The sequence below is a fragment of the Rhincodon typus genome, chromosome 27 (genome assembly GCF_021869965.1).
Source record: "Rhincodon typus isolate 14 chromosome 27, sRhiTyp1.1, whole genome shotgun sequence".
Lineage (NCBI taxonomy): Eukaryota > Metazoa > Chordata > Chondrichthyes > Orectolobiformes > Rhincodontidae > Rhincodon > Rhincodon typus.
This window is the reverse complement of record NC_063358.1, coordinates 24,670,998-24,698,200: the sequence shown is the minus strand read 5'-3', so window position 1 is coordinate 24,698,200 and position 27,203 is coordinate 24,670,998. Positions and strand designations below refer to the sequence as shown.

Below are 27,203 nucleotides of genomic sequence, written 5' to 3'. Positions count from 1 at the left end.
AAAAAAAGGGTCCAGACCCAAAATGTCAGCTTTCCTGCTCCTCTGATGCTGCCTGGCCTGTGTTCATCCAGCTCCACACCTTGTTATCTCAGCATTCAAAACTAACCAGCCATCCAGACAAAGGATGTGACGGAAATAGCTAGTTATAAAATATTTCGCAAACTTTAGTTACAAGTGTGAAATTACGAATAAATTAAATTATTGGATATAGAAAAAAAAAAGTTAAAAGTTGACAAATTTCTAAATTTGAAGATGATTTACATTGCAGATAACACATCCAAAGTATCTACTTACCATTGGAGGCTGCTGGCATCGGGAGGCAGTCACTAGGAATGCTCTCTCTATCTTTACAGCTTCATCCACCAAGTCAGCCTAAACAAACAGTAAAAGAAAAAAAAAACAAACATTGGAATATACCAGAAAATCAGATGGTTAGCCCTCACTTGTATAAATCTACATTTGGGTTCAAAAATGTAGAGGTTTATTTCAGTTTCTAACAGGCAAATTTTCTAATAAATTTTATTTTACTTCAATGTGATCGGAAGAATGCAAAGTATACATTGATGATTAATTTTTTTGGCATTGAACCCACTTTTTCTCGTCAGCATGCCATCAAGTTTTTTTATTTTTTGACAACCTGATTGCTTGAACCATCCCAACATTAGATTTTCACTTGAAGTGAAAGACTTATATAAATCGTACTTTCACGCAATTATTTGAAAGACTGAGCGTTTGTAACTATTGTGGACAGGGCCATTCACAATGCGTAGGGAAGGACACCCACACTTAGCCACTCCCTCACCCTCCCCCCCAGCCAGAATGTTGTACGGATACACTAAAGTCCCATCTTTAGTCGGGGTTCAACACTTTTGGATTTAACAGTTTTACCTTCCATCCCTAATGCTCCAGCTGTCTGTGGCAAAATTAAACCATTTTAACAATAATATACTATGATGTCCATTTATGTCACTCATGCAGATTTTTAAAAGTTACATTTATCAGAAAATGGCAAAGCTGGGTTGGATACAAACTCATTAAAAATGAAATTTTACTGTTGCTGAGCAATGCTAACAACGCAGTCTCTCATTACTACAAACCATCCAGGAGTTCATATTCTTGTGCCTCTAAAAATTACTTCAGCTAGTTGATTTTGACGATGGGCATTTCTCCTTCCACCTAAACCAGCACCTATTAAAACTACTTTGCTGAAACTAGAGTCTAGAAAGAATCAGACACAAGGTTAATTAAGTTCACGGATGACAATCAATATTGTGCTTTGGTGTACTTTTTATGTTGGTGATCTTCCTTTAGGAACCACGTTTCTGTGTTGAGTTTTGGTATAGGACCAGACTTTCAATAAGTGACCGGGTGGCCAAGTTGACTGTGAGATAAACAAGGGAAGAATTGTTTGATAGATTAAAAAGTGAGCAGACATGAGGCATGGCTCTAGTCTCAAGCAAGTTGTTTAAAGTGGCTACAGCTCAAGGAGTTATTTAAATGTGTTAAGGGTAAGTCATCAGGCAGTTCAGCCAAATAGAATGCTCCTCCTTGAGTAATGGGACAGGTGCCCAGCTGCAGATACTGGAAATCAGTTTCTTTAACTTGGAGCAGCAACTGGAGTACCCAGTGGAGGCTGCAATCTTCATTTTAGCACAGAGTAAGGTGGTCATGTCGCAGATGAATGGATGCGCAAAAAGCAAATGGTGACTGTCAGAGCATCAGCGTTAAGCCAAATCTATTCAAGAAGAACAGATAAGATGTTTTTACAATTCCAGAAACTGAAGACATTACACTAGAAGGGTACGCTGCCTCCCTGGTGCCAGGATCAAGGTCATCACTGAGCAATTGTAGGTCTTTCTGTACAGAAGGGAGATCAGCCACAGGTCATGGTCCAGGTCAGTAACAATGATCAGGTTCTGCCAACATATTACAGGGAGCTAAGAAATAAATTGAGAAGGGCCTGAAAAAGGCAGTAATCTCAGGATTGCTCCTGTGCTAGTCAGATCAGTTGGATGCATGACTAGAAAGATGGTTCGAAAGAAATGGATTTAGGCTTCTGAAGCATTGGAAATGACTTTGGACAAGATGGAATCTGTAAAAGCTGGACAAGTTGTACTCTGGAGAGACAAGAACCAATATCCTTGCAGAGTGATTAATCTAGGACTGGCGGGGGAATAGAAACTTGAGCAGGGAGGTGAGTGAGAGAAACAAAGATACAAACAAAATGTCAAAAAGAAAGCATAGAAAGGAAGGCAGAGGAAACAAGGACTAGCAGCAAACAGGGTCATTGTACAAAAAAGTATAAAAATGTCAAAGAAAAATCCAAAAAGACAGAGTGTAGTGCAGCATTTGCAATAAGGTACACAAATTAAGTCAACTAGGTTTCATGTCTTTACAATTATGGTAATCCTGTAGCCATGTCTCCAAAGCTGGGAATCAAGGATATTCAACTTTTAGGAAGGAGAGAAAAAGGAAGGAGGAATTAGGGTGGCATCGTTAGTGAAGGATAGAATCAGTGCAATGAGAAAGGATATCCGCGCAAGAAATTCAGACATGGAATCACTCTGGATGGATCCAAAAAGCAATGAGGTAGAAAGCATTTGTGGGAGGTGCCCGTAGTCCTCCATACTACTGGTAAGGTAGGAGACAGCATTAAGTGAGGAAATTGGAGATGCAGACAACAGGGGTGTTTTGTAATCATGGCTGATTTTAAAATCTACATATAGACGAGGCAAAACACATTAGTAATACTGTGGTGAATGAAATCCTGGAAAGTGTGCAAGATATTATTAAAAAAGCAGCACATTGAGGAAACAACCAGGGACCAGGCTTGGACTTGGTTTTATTTAATAATCTTGATGCGAAAGGTCCTTCAGGGAAAAATGACCATTGCTTTAAAAAAAAGGCAGTCCAATTCAAATCTAGGGTCACAAATTTAAACAAAAAAGGAAACTACAAAGGTAAGAGGGGCAAGGCAAATCAGTTGAGATTGAATTTGTAACTCCAATTAAAAAGGAGTAACAATGGATCAGCAAAGGCCGATTATTAAATATCAAAAGCATGCATTACAATACTTATACACTGCCTTTGGGTGAAAAAAGTGGCCCAACTGTGGTTAACAAAAAAAAAGTATTACATACTGAAAGAGGAGTAAAATGAAGCTGCTAGAAAAATTAGCAAACCCAAAGATTGGGAGCAGTTTAGAATTCAGCAAGAGGATTAAGACAGTTTAAGAGGGGAAAAGGAAGAGAGTGAGAGAGTAAACCTGCATAGAACAAAAATGGACAAGGGCTTCTGCACATGAAGTGTTGAAGATGACATAGGTCCCTTACAGTCTGAAATGTGACAGTTGATAATAGAGAAGGAAATAGCACAGCAATTAAACAACTTTAGTTATCTTCACAAGATGACCAAATAAATAAATTTCCAGAATACTAAGCAAACAAAGTTCTATTAAAATGAGACAGCAAAGGGTGTGGTACACTTGCATTTCCAGAGTTTTGATTTCCATATCTACCCAGTCAATACCCTTCAGGATTTTGTATATTTCAAATCAAGTTGCCTCTTGGTCTTTTAAACTCCAAACACAAGCCTAGCTTGTTCAATCTTCCTCATTAGACAACATTACAGCTATTAGTTTAGGGAAGCATCTCTGAACAGCCACAATGCATTTTCATTGTTCCTTAAAATAAAGTCACCAACAGTATGGAGAGTACTACACACGCAGCCTCACTTGTGCTCTGTATAATTGAAGCATAACCTCTCCACTTTATATTCAATTCCCCTCATAAGTGAGAAGATTGCATTAGCTTTCCAAATTGCTTGCTGCACCTGCATACTAAACTTCTGCAATTCATGCATAAGGACTGCCAAATTTCTCTACATCTGAGCTCTGCAGTCTCCATTTAGAAAGTATGCTTCTTTTATTCATCATACCAAAACAGGATTTTACATTTCTCCACATTATACTGTCCCATCTTTGCCTATTTGTGTAGCTCATCTTATTGCAACTTCTTCACAACTTGCTTTCCTATCCAGCTTTTGTCAAATATACCTAGTGCTCCTTCATCCAAACAGATTTAAATTGTAAACAGAGCAAGTTCTAACACTAATCTTTACGACATATCAAGCATCTTGTCAACCTGGAAAAGACCCATTCATTACTGCTTCCTGGTAGCCTGCCAACCTTCAACCATGCCACTATACTACCACTTACCAGATCATATTTAATTATTTCAGTTGCACTCAGTTCATCTGTCTTGATTTGAATACTATATGCATCTGGATACAGATCCTTTGACTCTTTGTAAATTTTAGTCTCATCTCCTACATCCCATCTCAGTAAACTTAAGATTACCAAAACCTTTGCTGCACTTCTTAAGTCCCATTTACCTATTACCCTGTGCTCAGTCATGCACATTGACTTGTGGTCAAGCAACAACTTTAGAATTCTCACCCACGCTTTCAAATTCTTCCACAACCTCAAATCCATACTCTAATATCCCACACTCCTGCAAAGCTGAGCTATTTGCACTCCATTAATTCTGAACATCTATTTTAATAAATCCACCATTGTTGGATGTAACTTTAGCTGCCTAAGCCTTAACTTGAATACATTTTCCATTTCTCCACCTCACATTCCTCCTTAAAAGCTATTTCAGTGACCAAACTTTTTATCTCAATCTAATCTCTCACTGAATGCTCTAGTTATATAATGTCAGAAGTCACCTGACAAAGGAGCAGCACTCTGAAAGCTTGTGATTTCAAATAAACCTGTTGGACTATATCTTGGTGTCATGCAACTTCTAACTTTGCCCACCCCAGTCCAACACCAACACCTCCACATCATGTTTTATAATGTTCACGTGAATCAAGTTTAAATTGAAATTCAAGTGTTTCATTCTATTTAAAAAAGGCACTATACACGCGCAAGTTGCTTTCTTATGGGACAACCACAAGGGCACATGATAATTAGAAGTTAAGGAACTTCAGAGGAGTTTAAAGTTAATGAGCACTTTCATCTAATTATTTCCTTTCCTGAAGGCACTGCATCATTGATGTGCAGTTCCAGTTGCCCAAATGTCATTTCTTGACAAACTAGAAACAATACTTAAGCTTTCATAGACAAAGTCAAAAGACTGATCAACTGTGGTAGAAATACAAGCATCTTCACAGTAGCAACTGAATATTTTAAAAAGGCTTTTCTTCCCCATTTCCATCATTGACATGGGGTTACTGCAGTCAAGGAGGAGCTTTAGATTTGTCACTTGTTTACTAAACTATTTAAATTACTTTATTTGAATTCAATTAACTTTGCACCCAAGGACCAAGCCTTTGACATTCAACAGTGATTCAGTGTTTCAATACAAAACACGCTATTTATCAAGAGGTATCAGAAAAAAGAAAGCTTGATGCATTTGTCACCATACACATACAGCTAATTATAACAGTTCACTAGTTGAAAGTCTTGTCTACTTTCACATAGCAAGTTGGGGATAAACAGATATCACTAAGATCAATTTACACGTGCTTATCCGTTACCCTCCAAAACACCCACATCCATTATCGGGAATTATCAAAATGACAGGGCCGCCTATAATTTGACAACCTCCTTAAAAAAACTACTCACATGTTCTCCAATATCACCACCGATCTCTTTGCTTAGTTTGTAATATCGTGCAATTGTTCCAGTCAGCATCTCATCAAATACCTCTACAAAGGGAGCAACTTCTGCATAAAGAAAAAAAACATCAGATGCATATTATCACACGTGATTATAATGCAAAATAAGGAATCCAGTCATATGAAGAAAGTTGTTCAAGATCAAAACAAAGCACGTTACCCTACAAGGATCCAAGAATGCAAACAGAAAATTAAATGGCTTTCAGAAATCTGGTATCAAAGCACATTTACCTTAGAAAAAGGGAAAATATGTAGAGATGTGTAGTATAAAAACCAAGTGTAGTTGTTTATAAAGTTAGATCTGAATTTATTCAGGATAGAACTTGGAGAAAACCCCTTATGTTAGGTGCAGCTTTTTACACCATATTTTTAGCGAAAGCACTGAATCACTGCAGAAAAAAAAGCATGAAAGACATGGAATTAGTGGACAATTTAATTGATTTCTATGACAGGATTTGTCACTCCTCAGCTTTTTTTTTTAACAAGTTCAAAAATGAACAGACACTTGAGCAGGTTTAAGACACCTCTGAAACAGGCGGCTATCATACCTTAGCCCTCTGATTCAGCAAGCTTCATTTTTTAAAAAAATCAGAAAATGTACTGAAATGGGTAGACAGGAAAGGAGAGTCTACAATCAGATCAGCCAAATGGCTGAGCAGACTCAAGGGCCCAAAAGGCACATGCCTGCTCCTGAACTTGCAAGCTCATTTGCACATTGAGTGAAAGGTTTGTCAGAAGGTAATGACTAAATTTCAATCAAATGTTAAAACAAAGTTTCTCTGCTTGTTTTCACTTTGTTCCTTCATGAAATAAAGTGCTTAGTCTTCTCATGACCTACATATTGGAGTGGCATCAACATGTAGCACAAAAGGACATATTTTGAACACAAAGTCTGAAGGTAAACAGTGTCCCAACGTCATCCATATCCCAGGTTAGACTAACAGCAAAGAATTCATGCCTATTGTGTTAACCAAGAACCAATACCATCTTAATATTAATGCAGCTGGCCAAATGGTAAGGCAAGCAAAAGTCTTGAAATCTGTTTATGATAACTAAAATCAGTCACACAAACATGTTAATTGATGTACATTGACATTTCTCCTTAGTTCAGAAACAGATCAAGCAGCATGACCTAGCTTTAGCTTTCCAAAAGCAACAATAATCTGGAATAGACAAAATAATATACCAAGCTGTTGTGTGAGGCAAGGCAGGAAATTACCAAGGCACTGGCACTAATTTTCAATTCCTCTCTGGCTATAGAAGAGGTGCCAAGGGACTGGAGGACAATCAAGTTCTTAGTCATTCAAGATGGAATCCAAACCAGGAAACCACAAGCCAGCCAGTCTTAGCACGGCAGTTAGAAAATATTGGAAGCAATTCTGAGGGACAGAACTAATCTGCCCTTGGAGGGGCAGGGGTCAAATAAAAAAAAAACAAAAACACACAGTCAGCAAGGTTGGTTAAGGGGAGGTCACATCTTACCAACTTGGTTGAATTTTTTTTTTTAAAAAACAGGTGACCAGGTGTGTAGATGAAGGCAATGCATCTGACAGAGTCTAATGGACTTTAAGGCTTTTGATAAGGTCCTGCACAGGAGACTAATAGGGAAGGTATAAAACAGCAAAAGCTGGAGATCACAGCAGGTCAGGCAGCATCCATCAAGACAGAACAAGCTAACATCGAGTCTAGAGACAAAAAAGCAGCTGCAGATGCCGGAATCCAACATAGATAAACACAGCAAGCCAGGCAGCATCTGGAGGAAAGGAGCAGTCAACATTACGTGTATTATCCTTCTTCATGGCTGCCTGTCCTGAAGGGTTATACCCAAAAATGTTGACTGCTCCTTTCCTGGCTTGCTGTGTTCTTCCAGTCTCCTGTTTGTCTAACGTTGAGTCTAGATGACTCTTCAGAGCTGGTGAAACTCTGGCAGCACGGATGCTGCCCGACCCACTGATCTCTTGCATTTGCTGTTTTCAGTACAGATACCAATATTTGCAGTAATTTGCTTCTAATAGGGAAGATAACAGTCCATGGGATCCAAGGAAATTTGGTTAATGCTTAGCCAAGTAGCAGGAAGTACAGGGAGATGGTCAAGGGATATTTTCGTGACTGGAAGCCCCTGTGTTCAGTGGGGTCTGCAGGAACCGGTATTGGGGCCCTTGCTATAAGTGATTTAGACTTGAATATCAGAGGGTTGATCAGTAAATTTGCAGATACGAAAATTGTGGGGTGGTAAATAGCAAGGAGGATAACCTTAGTTTACTAGGCGATATCGATGGGCTGATCAGTAGCAAGTGGAATTTAATCCAGCTAACTGTAAGGTGATGCACTTGAGCAGGACAAACAAGGCAAAAGAATGTGGCAAGGGTAGGACCATGGGAATACATCAGGATCAAAAGACACTGGTGTGTATGTTCACTTGCCCCTTAAGGTAGCAGGGCAGATAGTGTTTTTTTTAAATTCGTTCTTGGGAGGAGGGTGTCGCTGGCTAGGCAGCATTTATTACTCATCCTTAATTGCCCAGAAGGCAGTTCAGAGTCAACCACATTGCTGTGACTCCACATCAGGCAAGGATGGCAGTTTCCTTCCTTAGAAGTGAACCAGATGGGTTTTTCCAATATCGACAATGGATTCACAGCCATCACTTAAGGAGGCACGTGGAATAATGGTCTTTAAAATCATCCAAGGCACAGAATTTACAGCAGGAAGGTTATGCTGGAACTGTGTATTAAGTTGGTTAGGCCTAAACTACAGCAGTTCTGAAACCTATATTTAGGAGGAATGTGACTGCACTAGAAATGCTGCACAGAATTACCAAGATTTTGCCTGCAGTAGAGTTTAGTAAAACAAGAGACTGGGGTTGTTTTCCTTGGAGCAAAAACTGAGGAGGGACATGATTGAGATGTATAAAATGAGGGTTAAGATAAGAAAAATGTGAAGGAATTTTTTCCTCCTTTTGTGGAGGGATCAATGATCAGGAGGCATAAATTTAAAAGGTTAAGGGGCAGGAGATTCAGAGGGGGCATGAGGAAAAATACTTTCACCCAGACAGAGGAGGAAATCTGGAAGTCACTGCCTGTAGGACAGTAGAGAAAAACCCTCAAATATTTAAGTAATATTTTCATGTACACTTGCAATGCCAAGGCATACAAGACTATGAGCCAAGTGCTAGAAAATGGGATCAGAATAGTTAGATGCTTGTTTTTGACCAATCTACACAATAGGATAATGGGCTTTTTTCTGTGCTATAGCCCTTTATGACTAAGCTTTCGCAGACCATTCAAATCATACTATGACAACAATTTTAAATAAATAATAATTTTAAGTCAAAACACTTGTTTGCCATTACCATCAGATCCATCAACTGCATTTCTACCAGATTCCAACGTCTCCAGTCGTGAAACAGCTTTCTCCAACCTCTGTACAAGGGTCTCCATGTTTTCCATTGTTCAACCTAGAAGGGAAAAAAGACCAATAAAAAAGTCAGCCAAATATCAAATTTAAAAATGCTTCGTTCGTGCAGATAGTGCATGTGGGAGAGTGGTTCAAAATGACTGGCACTAGCTGATACACTTTTTCCAAACGACTGCAAGCAGCTGCATATAATTAAAAGAAAAACAGCACTGCAAATTCTGCTTTCCTTCAGTTTTCCTACATGTATTGAGTGAGAAGCAACCAAAGTTATTCTAATCATATTCTGAAATCAGTGAATATTTTCAAACATTGAGAATTTGATAGCAAGGCTACAAGAGGAAATTTGTGGAACATCTGAAATGTTGCTCAACTTAGCTTGTATGAAAAAAAGGAAACATTATTAATACTGTGCAAGTGTTACAAATGGCAACGACAAAATGATCTTCAAATTGTGACAAATCACATACAGTGCAAAACAACTCTAGTGCGAGGGTTAAAGGTTATAGGATCTGTGACTGTAGTTACACAAATGCTTCTAGGTTACTTCAAATGGGTGGAATTATTAGACATCAAGCAGATAGGAGACAAAGAAAAATCTTTGTTCCTACTTTTGTAGAAATCAATTTTATGTAAATACATTGTTGAAATGCTGAGGTCACCCTGTGAAACAATGTTTAATAAAAATTGAAGGCCATACAAACAATCTTGCATCATTTCATAGTCCTTCACAAGATTGTGCAGGGGTATCACAAGGCAGAAATCAAAAATATTTCAAAGAAGTCAGAATACTATTAAGTTGAAACTGTAAGAAAATAGTAACTTCTCATCCTGAACGTGGAGAAATTTCTACAGGACATTTCAGAGACTCAAGGTGGAACCAAAGGAAGAGGTTTCTCAAACAGAAGGCAAGCAAGTTAGAGATGCAGGGAGGTATAAGCATCGTATTCTCAAGTTTAAAACCTAGACAACTGAAGTTATGGCCATTAAAATTAGAGATACACCAGAGGCCACAAGTACAGCAGCACAGATATCAAGAGGGTTCCGGGACTAGAAAAGATGTGAAGGGGAAAAAAAATCATGCAGGGATTTCAAACAAGGATAAGTCATTTAAATAAAAACAAACCTAGACAGAACTTGACTTGGAATCTACATATGTCAGTGATTAGAGATAAGGGAATATAACTTGCTACAATACAGAGTGCCAGAACAGCTGGTACTGCAATGGAATAACTGATTCCAAAGGTCACAGAGACATGAATGAGGACTTCAGCAGATGACAGGACAGGATGAAGTCAGGTAGTGTCATAGAAATGGAAAAAGGTGATGTGCATGATGGCATAAACCAGAGGTTAGAATTAATTATTTCAGGATTAAATGTAACAGCAAGGTTGTGTACAGACTATCTTAATCTCCAAATGTTGCAAGGGAATGGGATGAAGCCAGAAGCTGGAGAAGAGAGTTTGGAGTAGACACTAAAAACAATGGCTTCAGTCTTTTCAATACTTCCATGAAAAATATGTCAGCTCATCTGTCTCTCAAACTTGGGAGATTTTGAGGAAGTAACCAAGAATTTTGTTGATGAGGGCAGAGCAGTAGACATTGTTTACTTGAATTTTAATAAAGGCTTTGATGAGGTTCTGCATGGTAGACTAATTAAAGTTAGATCACATGGGATTCAGGGTGAGCTTGCAAATTGGATACAAAATTAGCTTAATGGCAGGAGACACAGTGATGGTGGAGCGTTGTTTTTCCAGACTGAAGGCCTCTTACCAGTGTTCCACAGGGATCAGTGCTGGGTCCACTTTTCTGTCATTTATTTTCTCAAAGTCATTGATCTAAAAGGTATGGTTAGCAAGTTTGAGGATGACACCAAAATTGGTGGTATAGTGGACAGTGAAGGTGGTTACCCAAAATTACAAGGAAATCTTTATCAATTAGGTCAATGGGCTGAGATGTGGCAGATGGAGTTTAGTTTGGATAAATGAGAGGCGTTGCATTTCCGTAAAACAAGACTTAATGGGTAGGGCTCTGGGTAGTGTTGTAGAACAGACAGACCCAGGAGTTCAGGTACATAATTCTTTGAAGTTTGCGTCATGTGTCGACAGGGTGTTTAAGGTGTTTAGCATGCTTGCCTTCACTGCTCAGTCCTTTGCGTTAAAGGAGTTGGGATGTCATATTGAAGTTATACAGGACATTGGGGAGGCCTCTTCTGGAGTACTGTGTCCAGTTCTGGTCAGCCCGTTATAGCACGGATATTAAGCTGAAGAGGGTTCAGAACAGATTTACCAGGATGTTACCAAGAATGGAGGGTTTGAATTATAAAGAAGGGGCTGGGACATTTCCACCCATCCTACACCCCATTTGGGGGTGGGGTCAACAGTTGACCATACAGGAGGTTTATGAGGGGCATAAATAAGGTGAATGGCAAGTGCCTTGTTCCTAGGGTGGGGGGATTTCAAGACTAGGGGTCAAATTTTTAAGGTGAAAGAAATTTAAAAAAAGACGCAGGTCTTTTAAATATTTTTTAAATATTAGTGGAGTGGTTCATGTGGAATGAACTTCCTGAGGAAGTGGAGGATGTGGGTGCAGTTACAATGTTTAAAAGACATTTGGGTAAGTACACAAATAAGAAATGTTTGGAGGGATATGAGCCAAGTGCAGGCAGATGGAACTAGATTAGTTTGGGATTTTGGTCTGGATGGACTTATTAGACTGAAAGGTCTGTTTCTGAGTTGTATGAACATCAGTAGTGGCATTGGATAAATGTAGCAGAAAAGCCAGAGATGAGGCAGACCTGGATGCCATCAGTACAAATCTGAAAGTAACACTGTACGTTTGGATAACGTTTCCAAAAAGGACAAAAGGAGAAGAATTAACAATGGGTGAAATCAGAAGAACGAGGTGGCACGGGGGCTCAGTGGTTAGTACTGCTACCACTCAGCTCCAGGGACCTGGTTCAATTCCAGCCTTGGGTGACTGCGTGTGGAATTTGCACCTTCTCCCCATTTCTGCTTTGGTTTCTGCCAGGTGCTCTACTGTCCTCCCACAGTCCAAAGATATGCAAGTTCGGGTAATTTAGCATGGCCAATCCACCTTCGTGTTCAGGTTAGGTACACTAGCCATGGGAAATGCAGGGTTACAGGAATAGTGTAGGGAGATCAGTCTGGGTGTGAAGTTTGGTTTTGACTAGTTGGGCCAAATGGCCTGTTTCCACACTGTGGAAATTCTATAAACAGATCTCAGATGTAGTTCAGGGATGGCCCCACTGCACTGGACAACAGGAAAATGCATCACTCGAGAAGCATGCTTGAGGGAGTCAAGTGCTGTGTAAAAGATCAAATAAATAGCAACAGAACTCAGTCACAGGTTGTCATTTACTGCTGATTTTATCAGGACTGTTATGATGCTATTGCAAGGGTGGAAACCTGGTTGAATAGATCCATTTACTGCAAATTCAGTAGGCAACACATTAAAGAGGACTTTGACGGTTGAGAGATTAAAGTGGGTATAATTTGCAAGGACTAAAGTACCCAAAGAGCTTTTCCTTTAACAAACTTTTCACTCAACTGGTTTGTGAAAGGTAGGCAGACCATCAGAGATGGAGCATTTGCAATGTTGGTCAATAAAAAGGGACCAGGAGTGGAGGTTTGATGCTCAACAGTTGTCAGGTCAAGGAGCAAGATGTCAGTTGTAAGCCAAGCTTCTAAAATGCCAGGTGCAAGGACCACTTTTCAGTCCTTGATCTGTTTTTAATTACAAGTTTTGCTGATCTCAATGGTGTCTCAAACTGTGAAGTCTTGAGTGCTGTTAAGCCAGTTACTCACAGATCACCAACTGTCTCAGAAAAGTACTGGATTAAATGTTCAATTTTCACAATTCAATATTTCACAAGTGTCTCATTTTACAAATTCCAAACCCTTCCCATCAATTAAGGCTTGGACACTTCCTAATATACTATTTGTTAGACTTATTTTGGTGAGTACTAACCATTCCAATATTCAAATTTTTCCTTTTTTGTACAGGGTTAATGCACAAACTCGGTAATTATTTACTCAGGATCCTTTAAGTTGCACCACAAACTCAACTTCATACTCCCTCGCTTGAGTTGACTCAATAACAATAAATCAAGACTCATTTCAAATCTGTTCACAAATTAGATCAACACTCATATGATCCCAGGATTTTTAAACTACAAATATACTGCTCTCAAGTTCAAGAAATAAATCTAGACCCATCTATTTGTACATCTGGATGTTAAAAGATCCAACAGGCACTGAGAGGAGGATTTTTGATCCCAGGATCCAGGAAAACATTTCCAACTATTAAAAGTCAGATGACTGATCACTGATCTGTCATATGTAGGATCATGATGCAAAGGAAGCAGCTACATAGCTATTGTTACCTTTCAAGGTAGTTGATATGCTAATTGATTAAAATTTCCAAGCAATACTTGCATAAATTTTCAAATCAGAATTACAACACTAAGGATGTGATTACACTGGGGAGTAGATTCAGATTTAGAGAGTGTTATTTGTCAGTGCAGACTTGACGTGCTGAAGGACCTCTTCTGTCCCAAAGACAGAACGAATATCCATGTCAAGTGTTTGCACCAAGAAAATTTCAGAGCAAAGCTCCGTGTATCACAGTCCCCCCCGCCCCAAAGCATCTTTTATTACACAATTACCATCTCGCTCCCCAAAATAAAAAAAATTTAAAGTTGCCTTCTTGCTTTACATAGCAGGGGATTCTTACACAGGCATCAGAAGTGAATGACCGATTTAATCTTCGCTGACCCAAAGACAAAGACAAAGGCCAAATGACAACTATTTCTTCCCTAATCAGCTGTTTAAAATCAGGGAGTCTAACTGAAATTTACTGGACTCCTTGGCTCGCCTAATCCCCAGTAAAACTTAGACATTTAAGCCAGGTAGACTTCCTCTAAATAGTGATACTACTTACAGGAAAAGCACATGATCACCATACTGGAGGAATTTATTACTCCCAACTCAAATCAAGAATGGTCAATTGAGACATGTTAGTCTGCAGTTAATACTATTTCAAGGAACAAATATAGTACAGAAAGATGAATCATTTCTGCTGGAGATGACTCTAGAGCCAGAATTTTCAGGAATGCAACACATACCACTTTACACATGTAAATATTTGGACCTCCTTTTGTCAAACAGCAACCGATGCCAGATCAATACTATTTTTCAAAAAAAAAAAAAACACAAACATTTTACAATTAAGTAACAAAGGCTCACAGGATTTAGGTTGCAGATCAGCCATGATCTCAGTGAATTACAGAACAGTTTGTAAAGGGTCAAATGGACTACAGTACTTCCTGTTTCTATAATCTAGTTAGGGAACATGCATACCAAGACATGCTCATACAAGTCGTTACAGAAATGTATTGCATTTGCTTCAGTTTAAACCCTGAACAAAGTGCTATCAAATCATTACAATCAAATTAAATATAAACTAAAATGAAAATTAAGTTTCTGCTTTGCTCAATTCAGGCTACTATCTTCAGCACAAATTATGGAAGAATACTAGCAACATGCTCATAGCCTCAGGAACGGAATTATTCCAACTGATTATCTATTCTATTGCAATGTGCAATTCGGTAACAGTAAAATAAAGCAAACAGGCTGAAGTTTTGTTAATTTGTAGACTCAGTTACGCCTACAGTATAAAGTTCAGTATGACCCACCATTTTTAATTCTGCTAATTGACCTGTTTAAAGTATATTGCATGATATCACTCTCCCCGATCTCCCTTGTTGCAATCACAAAATGCAATGGACAACTCCGATACAACAATGTTCTATAAAGAACAAAGTCAAATTCAGAGTTAAGGTAATAAATGTTGTCATTCGGCGATAACCTGAACATTGGTCTTGCCAAAGATGTCTGCACTTTTTAGAAGAGACCAATTCTAGTTACTACCTTAAAGAAAAATTTTAAATAGGTAGTATAATGTATGGGAAATTATACGATCACACCACTTCTCCAACATAATTAGATGTGGTTCTTATCAGAATCAAAGTCTACGTAACTGCATCATCCTTACATCTGCTTAAAGTATTTCCTTGAGGAAATAAAAGACTCCCAAAAGCTTAACGTTTGTGGGTTACATGAACCAATTTCAGCAAAAACTTTCATCTTAAAAAGCAGCGCTTGAATTGCTCTCAGTTTTTGTAACATGGTATTTTCTATTGACCACATGTCAACAGCAAAAAAGTGACGACATATCTAATTTAAACCCGACAGCTTCCGTTCACAAAGCTTCCTGCCTTCTCTGAAAAATTAAAGTACCTACTCATTTGAAGAGCAACTCTGCCTTAAAACTTACTACAAATTATCTTGAAAGATAGGGTTTTATTTCTCTTCAATTCACACCACCCCTCCTCCTCCTTCAAAATGGCATGTGTTTTCAACAAGTCAAGAGCTAAAGTTACAGTTGAGAGGTTCAAAGTAGTTCACCGACTGAACACAATCTATCCGAAGGCTAAGTGTACTGGAGTCTACTTAAACAGTCAAACCAGCAGCGGTGTAAGGACCACTAGACGAGACATGTAATAACACATATTTGGATGAAATAACCTTTTTGAAAGGCAAGTCAAATAATGTCCTTTAAAGGCAATTGCCCCAAAAGAGCACGTTTTCAGCCTTAAAATGCTCAAAATAAGTATCGTCAAAACTTAATGAAGCCACAATACAAGATCTCTAATAGATGCAAATTACCTAAAAAGCTAATAATCATAACTTTCACTCAAGAAGCTTGCATGAAATGTGCAACCCACATTTCATTTGATTCTACAAGCATCTCCGATATTTGCCATAAAAATATTCTTCCTAAATTCTAACAACTTTCAGCTACAGCAAGTTAGGACAAACAAAGCATAACCAAGTCTTTCTGAAGGTTTACTTTGCAGCAGCCTAAACATTAACACTAATAAATGTACACTGCATTTTGTGTTCAGGTTTTAAACATAATTCTCTCTTCAGAGAGATTCAAACTTTGATTCACAGTATTGAATCAAAATTAGTTCACAGGAATACTTTATTCCAGTAAAAGTATGAGGTCTCCCCTCAAGATATAGTACATTCCTACTGAATGAAGCATGCAGGAAGAGAAAACCACAATTGAAAAATAACCACAGGATCACACTAAATTCGTGTCTAAAAAAAAGTTCCACATTAACTATCAAGTTTTCCAGTACTTTAAGAGAACTTTGAGTTTTCTTGATCTCATAGGTTTTGCAAGGTCACCGAATAATTCGATCTATTCTCTCCGGTATACCCCTCGTACAGAGTTAACACTCCTTTACACCATCACCAGCTGCATCTTAAAATGCACTAGGAAGATCCACACAAAATCACGTACAAACAGTTAACCGTGGTCTCAGTCTTCAACTTCCAAACATGGTCAAAACATCGTTCATTAGCAGAAGCCCATCATAATCCGAAAAGAAAGGCTAGTACCAAAACAAAAAGCCAACCGCTCCTTGCTCCTCACCCAGCTCACAAGTCCGGAAGTCAATTAAGCAACAACTCCTTCAAGCGACAACTGAAATCCCGAGTGTATAAATTATTTACATATCCCCATTTCACACACACCTTCCTATAGTCATGGAAATCCCGGCCCTACCCCACAAACCCCTCCCTACTCCCTTACCTGGAAGCGTAAAAAATTTTCAGAAACCGCAATATAAACAGATAAAGCAGACAGAACCGAAAACAGCAGCGACCTACGCACTACCGCTCGCGTTAAAGAAACTAAAGCTTAAAACAAGAAATGCATCCGCACTAGCAGTACCGTATGCTAGCGCTCCCCCACCCAAACCACTCACCTGAGATCGGACCGCTCCCACTCCTCCAAAACCGTCGCCGGAAATACCGCAAATATCCCATAGCACACCGCGCCACCTCGGACCCAATTTCCGCTATCGCCTAATAAGGGAAAAAAAAGGCCTTTCGGCCGGAGCGATCTGAAGACCAGATCAGTTATCGGAAATGAGAGGAAGAATCTTCTGAGGAAGTAAGAGGAGGGGCTGTACTTACTTTACACGTACACACCATCCCTCATTCATTATACAGGCCTTTTTGTTTCATTGAACCCCATTTGGCAATATTGAAAGTTGTCTGGTTAACAATGTTTATCTGCTTACAGGTTTCTTCTAATCTCAACTCCCATCCATTTCAGTTTAAATATTACCTGCGCCCTGACACACCAAAATATAACAGCAGATTGTTTTTAGGAATGGCCACTTTGTTTACTCACAATTTATAATTACTGAACTGCAACATTTCGTCATGAAACACAAGTATGGGTGAAACGTTTGTGTCTATTACCTAATTAGTTTTTTTAACGTAGAAAGAAGAACTTACTAAAGTATATTTTGGCTGACGAAAAGCTACAGCTTTCTCTGATGGCGTACTAAATAACTAGTTTCACTGACTTGATTATGGCACAAAGTTGCTATGAAAGATTGAAGTTAGAGATCAAGGTAACAGTCTAAAGAAACCATGTGTTATTTTTTTAAAACCACAAGCATAGGTTATGTGCATCCTACAGGAAGCAATGTGAGGGATACTGCCATTTTAATTGAGGAACTAATTTAGTAGAATAGTAAATACGAAGAAAATTGCATAAAGTGAAAAGCAAAGATAATCAGAAACACAAGACATAAATGATAGCACAACAAAAAAAAAATCAGATAATCAGACACCCAATGTTGCCAACTTAAAAACAACGGTATTTTGAGTATACTATCTTTATCTCTTTCTAGTATCTCCACTGTTTCTGGTTTGTTGTGTTTCCTGTTAGACATCACAGTAGGCAAAAAAAATTCCTCTAACTAAATAGCCAAAACTCTGCTACCCATTTCCTATGCACAAAGTCTAACTCACCCACCATTCAAGGTACTTGATGATCCACATTGGCTCCTGATCCAGCAACACTTTTATTTTAAAGTCCTACCTACAGCCTCCTCCCTTCCTATCTCTAATCTCATCTGATCTGGGCTTTCTGCATCCTTTCTTTGAATTGTTCCCTTTTGGTAACAATGTGTGTGGTTACTGGGCATAAAATTCTAGAATCTCATTGTACGTTTATCTATCCTCCATTATGGCAACCCTTAAAACCAACTTTTTCACTTGTCCTGATATCTTCCCTTGTCAATGCCCAATTTTGCAACATTCCTAAAGGTGCTAGATAAATACAAGCTGTTGATGTTGTTGCAATAATAACTATCTGCCAGACAAGATCCAATCAGCAGTTGATGAAAAAAAGCTATGAACCCAGAAATTACACAACTTATTTCATAATACTTTCTGACGGAAAAGGCAATTTTAGAAATACTTCAAAAGTAACATTGCATTAATTTATTGCCAAGAATAGTGGAAAGTTGGATGCAAGCCCCTGGTTTCCATAGTCAGTGACATACTAAAGCCCAGCTATGCATCAGATCACAAGATTGAATGACATAGCAGCAGAAGTAGGCCATTCTTCCCATTAAGTCTGCTGCACCATTCAATGAGTTCATGGCTGATCTAATAATTCTTAACTCCACTTTCTACCTTTTTCCCATTACCCTTGATTCCCTTTCTGATTTAAAAATCTGTAATTCCATCTTGAATATACTTAATGACCTGACCCCAACAGCCCTGTGGTAAAGAATCTTATGGATTCAGTACCCTCTAAGAAAAGAAATACCTTTGGATCTCTATCCTAATTTGGCAACCCCTTAAATGAGATTATGCTCTCTGTTCCTGAAGTCACATAAGGGTAAACAACTTCTCTGCATCTTGTCAAGCTCCCTAAGAATCTTTTATATTATTAATCTTCTAAACTCCAATGAGTAAAGGCACAGCTTACAAAACCTTACCTCATAAGAAAAATCCTCCATAACCAATATCAACCTAGTGAACTTTTTTGGACTGTCTCCAGTGCCAATACATATTTCTTTAGAGAAGGGGACCAGAACCGTTCACAGTATTCTAGGGCTGGTATAACTAATGCCTTGCACAGTTCTAGCAAAACTTCCCTGTTTTTTTTTTCTCCATTCCCTTCAAAATAAAGGTCAACATTTCATTTGCCTCTCCATTACCAGCTGAACTTGTAGCTTTTTGTGATTAAAGCATAGGGGAACTCCTAAATCCTTGTGCTGTAGCTTGCTTCAATCCTTCTCTATTTAAACAACATTTAGCTCCTCTATTCTTCTTGCCAAAATATGTAATCTTAAATTTTCCCACATTATGATCAATCTGCTAAGTTTTTGTCCACTCATTTAACTCATTTATATCCCCCAGCAGATTCTGTGTCATCTTTAACACTTGACATCTCACCTATTTTTAATGCCATCTGCAAACTTGATGATAATTTCACTTTCCTCATCCATGTAGTTGTTAATATTGTAAATAATTATGGCCCTCATCACGGGGAAGCAAGGCGAGGCAGTGTGATCCAACACAAGCTGCATAGGTAACAACCTTGATATTTTTGTGGGTTGAGTTTGAGAGATCCCACACGAGTCTCCAGTGGATCCTCTGAAGGAGCTGCATAACATTTCAACCGTAACCATGACAGCCATTGGGTTAGGCTGGCCACTCACACTTTGGAGTTGCAAGTCTCATTTCCAGCAGATGGCATAGTTCTGTGACATTTTCCCAGGACTGCCTCAGTTTGCAATATCACTGTGCCTCACTCATTTGGACAAAAAGCATTGAGGACGATTGACTCTGGATCTGTTGTATACCCTCCTTTTGAGGGTGTCCTCCGCCATGCCTTCTTCATGTGGAGGCTGTTCAGCAGCTGCAGGTCATTGGATTTTCTGGCCTCTGTTCCTCCTCAACTTCCTTGTGCTTTCAGTGGACTAAAGTGGCGATGGCTCCTGCTGTGCCTGAATCATTGGATGCACAGTTTCAATAAACCTGTGTCAGAAACAGTACAGATTCTTGGTAATGTAAGCAATTAATATTCACATCACACAAATGACCATTTGCCATACCGTGGGACATGGAATGCTTTTACATGGACCTTTGACGTACAGGACTTTATTCTGACATATGAAGTATAATCTATGTAGTGCAAATACAGTAGGGATTTGTCAGTGCAATAGGATTACTGAAGCTTTGACCCTGCCCCACAACATCTAAGGCGGCTGAATTACATATAAAAGCATGTTGGCAAGTACTTACAGTTCAAGGTGAGAGGAAATCAACTCCATATAATGTGTAGCCTACAATATCTTGGATTGTCTTTTTGAATTGTGACCCATAGGCTACAGTTTTAAGGTCACCTATGATTACTTCTACCTTACAGAGATGACTTAAAATCAGTTTGTAAGGACCAATGACATGATCAAGATTGCTCATGAATGTGATTTATATCCCAAACAGTTAGACGCTGCAAGAGTTTCACATTTAGGGTATACAATGATTACAGGGGTCTTAACCTGTACTGTGTAAGTGTCTGATTATTACAGTTGTCCCTCGAAGGGTCTCATGCTAGCCACAAGTACAGCCTGCACGCTCAAACAAGAAATAAACACTTCACCCATTCAGTTGGACCACAATCATTTTTGATTCCAATTGTGTATTTGTATTTCAGATGAGAATGAGTGCACAGAGCTTGTACTTCCTAGGGTTAGTTGCCCATTGAGCCTGGTGCACAACAACACCCCTTAAAAATCAGAGTTGCTACTTGTTCATCTAAATACTTTGACAGCAGTGTTGTCACAACTGTTAAACCCTCTGCCACTCAGCATGATGCCTCTAATTCCCACAATTGACTTTCTCAACTTCCCTTCCAAGTGATGGTCCTTGATAAACCCCTGACATTTACTGAACAGAGGCCCCAGGTCTTATCCTGGCTCCTGACCAACTTGAAAGAACAGCTGCACTGATAAGTGAATGGATGCCTGATAGCTTCTGCATTGACCTACTGCTAATCCCTGGACTGGACCTATAGGACTGCCATGGCCCATTCCTCAGACTATAGTGATATGGAACCTCTTATCATGACTGCAAAAAGTGGCCAACTGACTGTATAAGTCCTGGACTGAGATTGGATGCTGCCCTTGACTGGCTCTGGTGACACCTCCCACGTGATGAATGTTCCCCTTGACTTCTCTGAGGATGATCCCCATCAGACTTTGAATTGTGGCTATACGGCTAAAGCACATACAGTGTATTTGCTGCATTAACTGCTGGCACATGGTATAGGTGTAACAGTGCCATAGCATAGTGCTAAAAAGCAACATGCCCACCTCCTCAACTGCTCACTACTGACAACTATAACAAGCTGCCTGGTCTTATGGCTGTACTAAAATGGTAACGCAAGACAAAAGTATAGTGAACCTTTAAATTCTGAATGAGGTGGCAAAGTGCCAAAGTGCCAAAAGACAAGGCAGAGAAGCTGTGAGCAACTGAGTAGTGCAAAGTAAGCAAGCACTAAGAGACCAAGCCAAGAACCCTGAGATACATCACTTTCCCACTATCAGATGGGTGCCTGACCCTGCCCGCAAAGTGGCTTAGCAGCAGCATAACAATGCAAGGTGTCATTGTGCTCTAAAATGCAATATCAAAGTGGCAAATAGCATTCTTTAAGTTAGTCTAAAATGCACCATGATGATAAGGTAAGGCTGGTGAATGTCCAATGTCAACCTCTGCGGATGGCAGGTGCAGGCAGTTGCTGCCGTAGTCTGTGCCTTAAGATGTTTTGGAACTGTTGGCCAATATGGAGGCCCAGAGGAGTAAACAGTGAGCTGGAGCTGCTAGATACCTGCTCTTACTTTCATGGCAGGAATTGTCACCATTTAGCTTCTCTCCTTCATGTGAGAGAATTGGAAATTGCTTACAAATGAGGGAAGATTGGAATAACAGTACAGAAAAGGAACAGACCCTGCGGCCCACCAAGACTGATACCTTTCTAAACTAAAAATCTTATGCCTCTATGTGGTCCATATCTATCAACAAGCCTCTTAAATGTTGCTATTGTATCTGCCTCTACCAACTCCTCAGCAGCACATTCCAGGCATTTACCACCTCTTTTTAAAAAAAAAAAAAAAAACTTGCCTCTCATATCACCTTTAAATGTACCTTCCTTTACCTTGAACCTATGTTCCCTAGTAATTGACCTTTCATGGGGGGGGGTTGGGGGGGGGGGGGGGGGGGGGGTGCAAGTCTTTGACTATCCATTCTATCATGCCTGTCACAATTTCATAAACTTCGATCAGCTAGCCCCTCATCCTTTGATGTTCGCGTGAAAACAAATGAAGTTTGTTGAATCTCTCCTCATAGCGAATACTCTCCAAACCAGACAACAGCTTGGTAAACTGTTTCTGTACCCCATCCAAAGCTTCCACAGCCTTCTGGTAGCATGGCAACCAGAACTGTATACAATATTCCAAATATGACCTAACTAAAGTTCTATGCAGCTGCAACATCACTTGCCAATTTTTACACTCTTATGCCCCATCTGATGAAGGCAAGCATACTATATGCCTTCTTGACCACCTTATCCATCTGTACCGCCACTTTCAGGGAACTGTGGACCTGTGTGCCTAGATCTCTCTACATTGATGCTACTAAGGGTTCTGCCATTTACTGTGTACTTACCACCTGCATTAGATCTTCCAAAGTGCATTACCTCACATCTGTTCAGATTAAACGCCATCTGCCATTTCTCCACCCAAGTCTTCAACTTATCTATATCCTGCTGTATCCTCTGCCAATCATCCTCACTATCTGCAGCTCCCCAAATCTTTGTGTTGTCCACTACCTACATTTGTCTCCAAATCCCCCCATTTCTATGAGCGGTTAATTTCTTAAATCCACCCAAAATATTATACTGAATGTTTAGCACTGGCATTGATGGTGCATTATTAAAAACAGCACAAAATCCAACTGTGACTGCAAAACTTCCAGTTATGTTTCTAACTTTCTTGGGGTAAATGCTTGAGATAGAAAAATCACAATGGGATATATCAATAAAAAAATCTGCATAGTATTGCCACTCTTCTCAGCAGTGGGAATGTATTGCCATCTTCCACCAGTAAAGCATTATGTGAACAAGAGTAGTCCACTCAGCAAGATTGTGGCAGATCTGATTTTATCAACTCTACATTCTTGCATATCCCTGAAAATCTTTCACCCCCTCAATAATCAAAAAATCCATCTACCCTTTCTTTTCAATGTTTCAAGATTCTAGATCCACTATCTTTCGGGAAAGGATTTTCACACCCCTTTAAAAAAAAAAGGGTCACCCATTTAAACTATGGCCCTTAGTTGTAGATTTTTCGCACAAGAGGAGACATCTTTTTGACATCCACCCAGCAATATCCCCTGAGAATCTATGTTTCAATTAATTCACAATTGGATTCTTTTAAACACTACTGGAAACATTGCCTAACCTGTCTAGTAATCTGGTCATTCCAGATATTAGTCTAGTAAACCTTCTCTGTACTGCTTCCCACGTATTTGCATCCTTCCCTATTATGGTGACCAGTATTCCAAAAGCAACTTCACAAATGCCTCATATAACTGAAGCAAATATAACATATGTAACCATATAACTTAATTGGTTTGTAGTTTGCTGTCTCCCTCCCTTTTTGAATAAAAGGAGTTACACTAGCTATTTTCCAACTGAAGGAACCTTCCTCAAATCTAATGAGTTTTGGAAAATTAAACACAACTATCAATTACTGTATCTCACTAGCTATTTCTTTTCAGACCCTAGGATGAAATCCATGAGAACTTGGGGACTTGTTAACTCAAAGTTCTAACAACCTACTCAGTACCACTTCCCTGGTAATTGTAATTTTCTCAAGGTCCTCCCTCCCTTTCAATTTCTGGTTTACAGTGGTTTCTGGGATACTACTTTGTAGCAAAGACCGAAGCAAAATATCTGTTCATTTCATTTTGCATCTCTTTATCCGCCATTAGTAATTCACAGCCTAATTCTTTATAGAATCAATAATTACTTCATTAACACTTTTTAAAATCTGAAGAAATTTGTGTGTTTCATATTTTTGGCTAACTTTCCCTCCTTAATATTTTAGTAATTCTTTGCTTTTAAAATTTTGTCTTTTCTTTGAGCTCAATATCACCTTGGACATTTCAGTTAACCATAGAGGGCAGGTTCATCTCTTAGATGTTGGTCCCTGTCTCAATTCTCTCCCCTTCTGCAGTTAATAGTTTATGTTGAGATATACTGTAAAGAATGTCACTGCTCACTGGTAATTCATCCAAATGTGAGAGCCTGGAGAGTAAGTTACTTGACATTGGAATCTAGTTTTATTGCTCTCACTTAATGATTACCCCACAACAGCCTGAAGGTTATCATTAAGTGGGAACTGATTAAATTATGGATTAGCCATATACTGTGGAATAATAATAATAATAATAATAATGCTTGACACTAATAAGGACAAAGCAGCCCACTTACTTAGCACCACATCCACAAACATTCAATGCCACCGCTTGTTAACAGCTGTGTGTACCATCTACAAATGCACTGCTTAAGTTAACCAGTGCTCATTAGAGAGCTTGTAAATCTATGACCACTACCCTTAAGGCGGGGGAGAGCATAAAGTGCAGGAGGTACATGGGAACAACAATCACCTGCAAATTTCCCTCCAAGCCACACTCAGTCCTGATTCAAATATATCACTGTTCTCCCAATGTTGCTACGTCAAGATTCTGGAGCTCCCACCCAAATAGCATTGCAGGTTTACCAACAGCAAATTGATTACAATTGTTCAAGAAAACAGCTCACTATTACCTTCTAGAGGACAACTGAAGATGGGTAATAAATGCTAACCAGCCGGCAACATCCACATACTGTGGATTCGTAATCCTTTTCTTTTTCCTTTGTCACTGTTTGGTGTTGCTATTTAATTGTACAAGAGTAGACAGTTTGAATACCTCATTCAACAGACTGTTACACATCCCAAAGGGCATTCTAGTATGTTACGTTCTTGTAGTGTAGGTGACTGCTAACAAAACCCAAAGTCATCTGTGGATCGGTGGTAGCATTCGCTGCCTGGGTAGTTGGAGCGCCACACCCCACCACACACGTGATATGTTTAATTGAGGCACCATCTGCAAGCTGAAGTCAACATAAAAAAGGATCCTGCTCCCACGGCACTATTCTAAAGATTGGAGGAACTCATTCCTGCTGTCATGGCAATTTTTTTTTAATGCATTCACAGGATGAAGGCGCTACTGGCTATGGCAACATTTATTGCCCATCGGACAGTTAAAAGTCAACCATATTGCTGTAGGTCTGCAGTCAGATGTAAGCCAGACCAGGCAAGACCCAGAATATCCCTGGGTTTCTGGATTAACAGTCCAGTGATAATTATACTAGACCATTACAAAGTAACAAATATTGTAGAAGTTACATAGTATTAGCGAGCAAAGTATGAGGCCACCCCACAGAATGGTGTTAGTCTCTCTGGTAAAACCCAAACAGTAGCAAAAGCTTTTTTTTTAAAAAAAAAAAAAAGAATTGCACTCTTGTAATTTTGTTGAGATCTTATGGTACCATGCATGAGGCAAACTAAGAGTTGGTCTTAGCCAAAAATGTTGGCCAGAGGGCAGGTGACAGCTTTGGTGCCCGTTCTTTGGCCAGAGCTATTCAAACGGAGGATGAAAAGTCAGCCCTTAGAAGTTAAGTATATTTGATACTTGCTAATCTACAAATAATGACTTTGAAAGATCTTTTCAACACCGGAGTTAGTTTGAGGAGAAAAAGCACAAAAAAAAAAAAGGAGACACTTACTGAAAACAGACAAACGACTATTCTCAAATCTGTCCTCTGTCATGACTGTTTTTGTGCTGTGTAGCTGATGCATAATATGTAAACCATTACTGAATACCCAGTCGTCACCTAAACAAATGACTGAATACCCTGCTTTAAACATGAGCTTAACTTTTTTTTTTTGGGGGGGGGGGGTAATCTGTGACCCCCACACTTAAATCATACCTTTGGATGTTCTGGATTTGTGTTGCATTATCCCGATCAATCAAGCCCAGACTGGCAAAAAGCAGGCACATGGCATGTTTATTAAGGGAGTGGAATGCAAGAATGAAGCAGCTTTGTTTGGACTAACTGCACATTGCTTTAGGGAGACCACATGTAGAATACTATGCAGTTTTGGTCTCCACATTTCAAAGGAGGGTTATACATTTATTGGAGTGAGTACCAGCGAAAGTTTACTGAACTGGTCTTTGGGATAAGGAGTTAATGATAACAGGCTAAGTAAACAGAGCCTATAATTTAGAACAGGAGAGACACTGTTGTTGAAACATACAAGGGACTTATGAAGAAAAGGACCTGATAGGGTAGACTAATTGACCAATAGAGACAAGGAAGCTAAAATGCAGGACAGTCTCAAGCTAAGGGCCTGATTATTTAGGACAGAGGTGAGAACTATGTATTTTAGAAAAGTTACAAAACATTGGAATTCTCTAGCCTGGAGGGTTGTCAATGTTCTATTGAATATATTCAAAGGCTAGGAGAGGCATAGTTTTCATCAATCAGGGAAATGGGGATTATATGAGAGAAGTGCAGTTGAATCACATGATCAAATGGAATACCAGAGTAGACTCAAGTTGTATGATTTTGATGAAGTGGAGAAGACCACCCAGATACAGAATAAATAAAGGATAATAGCATAATGAGGGGCACAGAGTTATGGAAGATAAATGAAAACACATTACAGGACTTTGAAAAATGGGTCTCAAGTACAAAGCCAGGTTAATGGAATGTGAAGAACGATCTATTGTGCATCATACTCGTATATTCTGGAAGGGGTCAGTTGGCTGGACTGGTAGTTTGCAAAGCACAGTGAAGCTAACAGTGTGGGTTCAATTCCCAAACCAGCAGAGGTTACCAAAGACCCACCTTCTCAAACTCTCCCCTTGCCGGAGTTATGGAGAGCCTCAGGTTAAGCCACCACCGTACATCCCTCCAATCAGCACACAGCCTTTGGTGCATTGGGACTATGGCAACTTTACTTTACTTTATAGGTTGTGGAATTTTGGGCACGAGATACAATTTTCATGCTTTGTAGATTTTCGTACGTGGGGACCAAG

At 39.3% G+C, this 27,203-nt stretch overlaps 1 protein-coding gene across 5 annotated transcripts in view; it reads right to left on the bottom strand.

Annotated features, from left to right (window-relative positions):
* cap1 (CAP, adenylate cyclase-associated protein 1 (yeast)) overlaps nucleotides 1-17,077 on the bottom strand; it is a 39,503-nt gene extending 22,426 nt beyond the window's left edge. Inside the window, exons 1-4 of one of the 5 annotated variants that reach the window (XM_020513553.2) lie at nucleotides 16,952-17,077; nucleotides 9,032-9,136; nucleotides 5,630-5,730; nucleotides 295-372 (exon numbers count right to left, since the gene is read on the bottom strand). In XM_020513553.2, coding sequence (XP_020369142.1) covers nucleotides 295-372; nucleotides 5,630-5,730; nucleotides 9,032-9,128 — 276 coding nt within the window. In that variant the 5' untranslated portion in view covers nucleotides 9,129-9,136; nucleotides 16,952-17,077. The other 4 variants (XM_048612847.1, XM_048612849.1, XM_048612848.1 and 1 more) reach the window with 4 other exon arrangements.
* Between the last annotated feature and the right edge of the window lie 10,126 nt (nucleotides 17,078-27,203).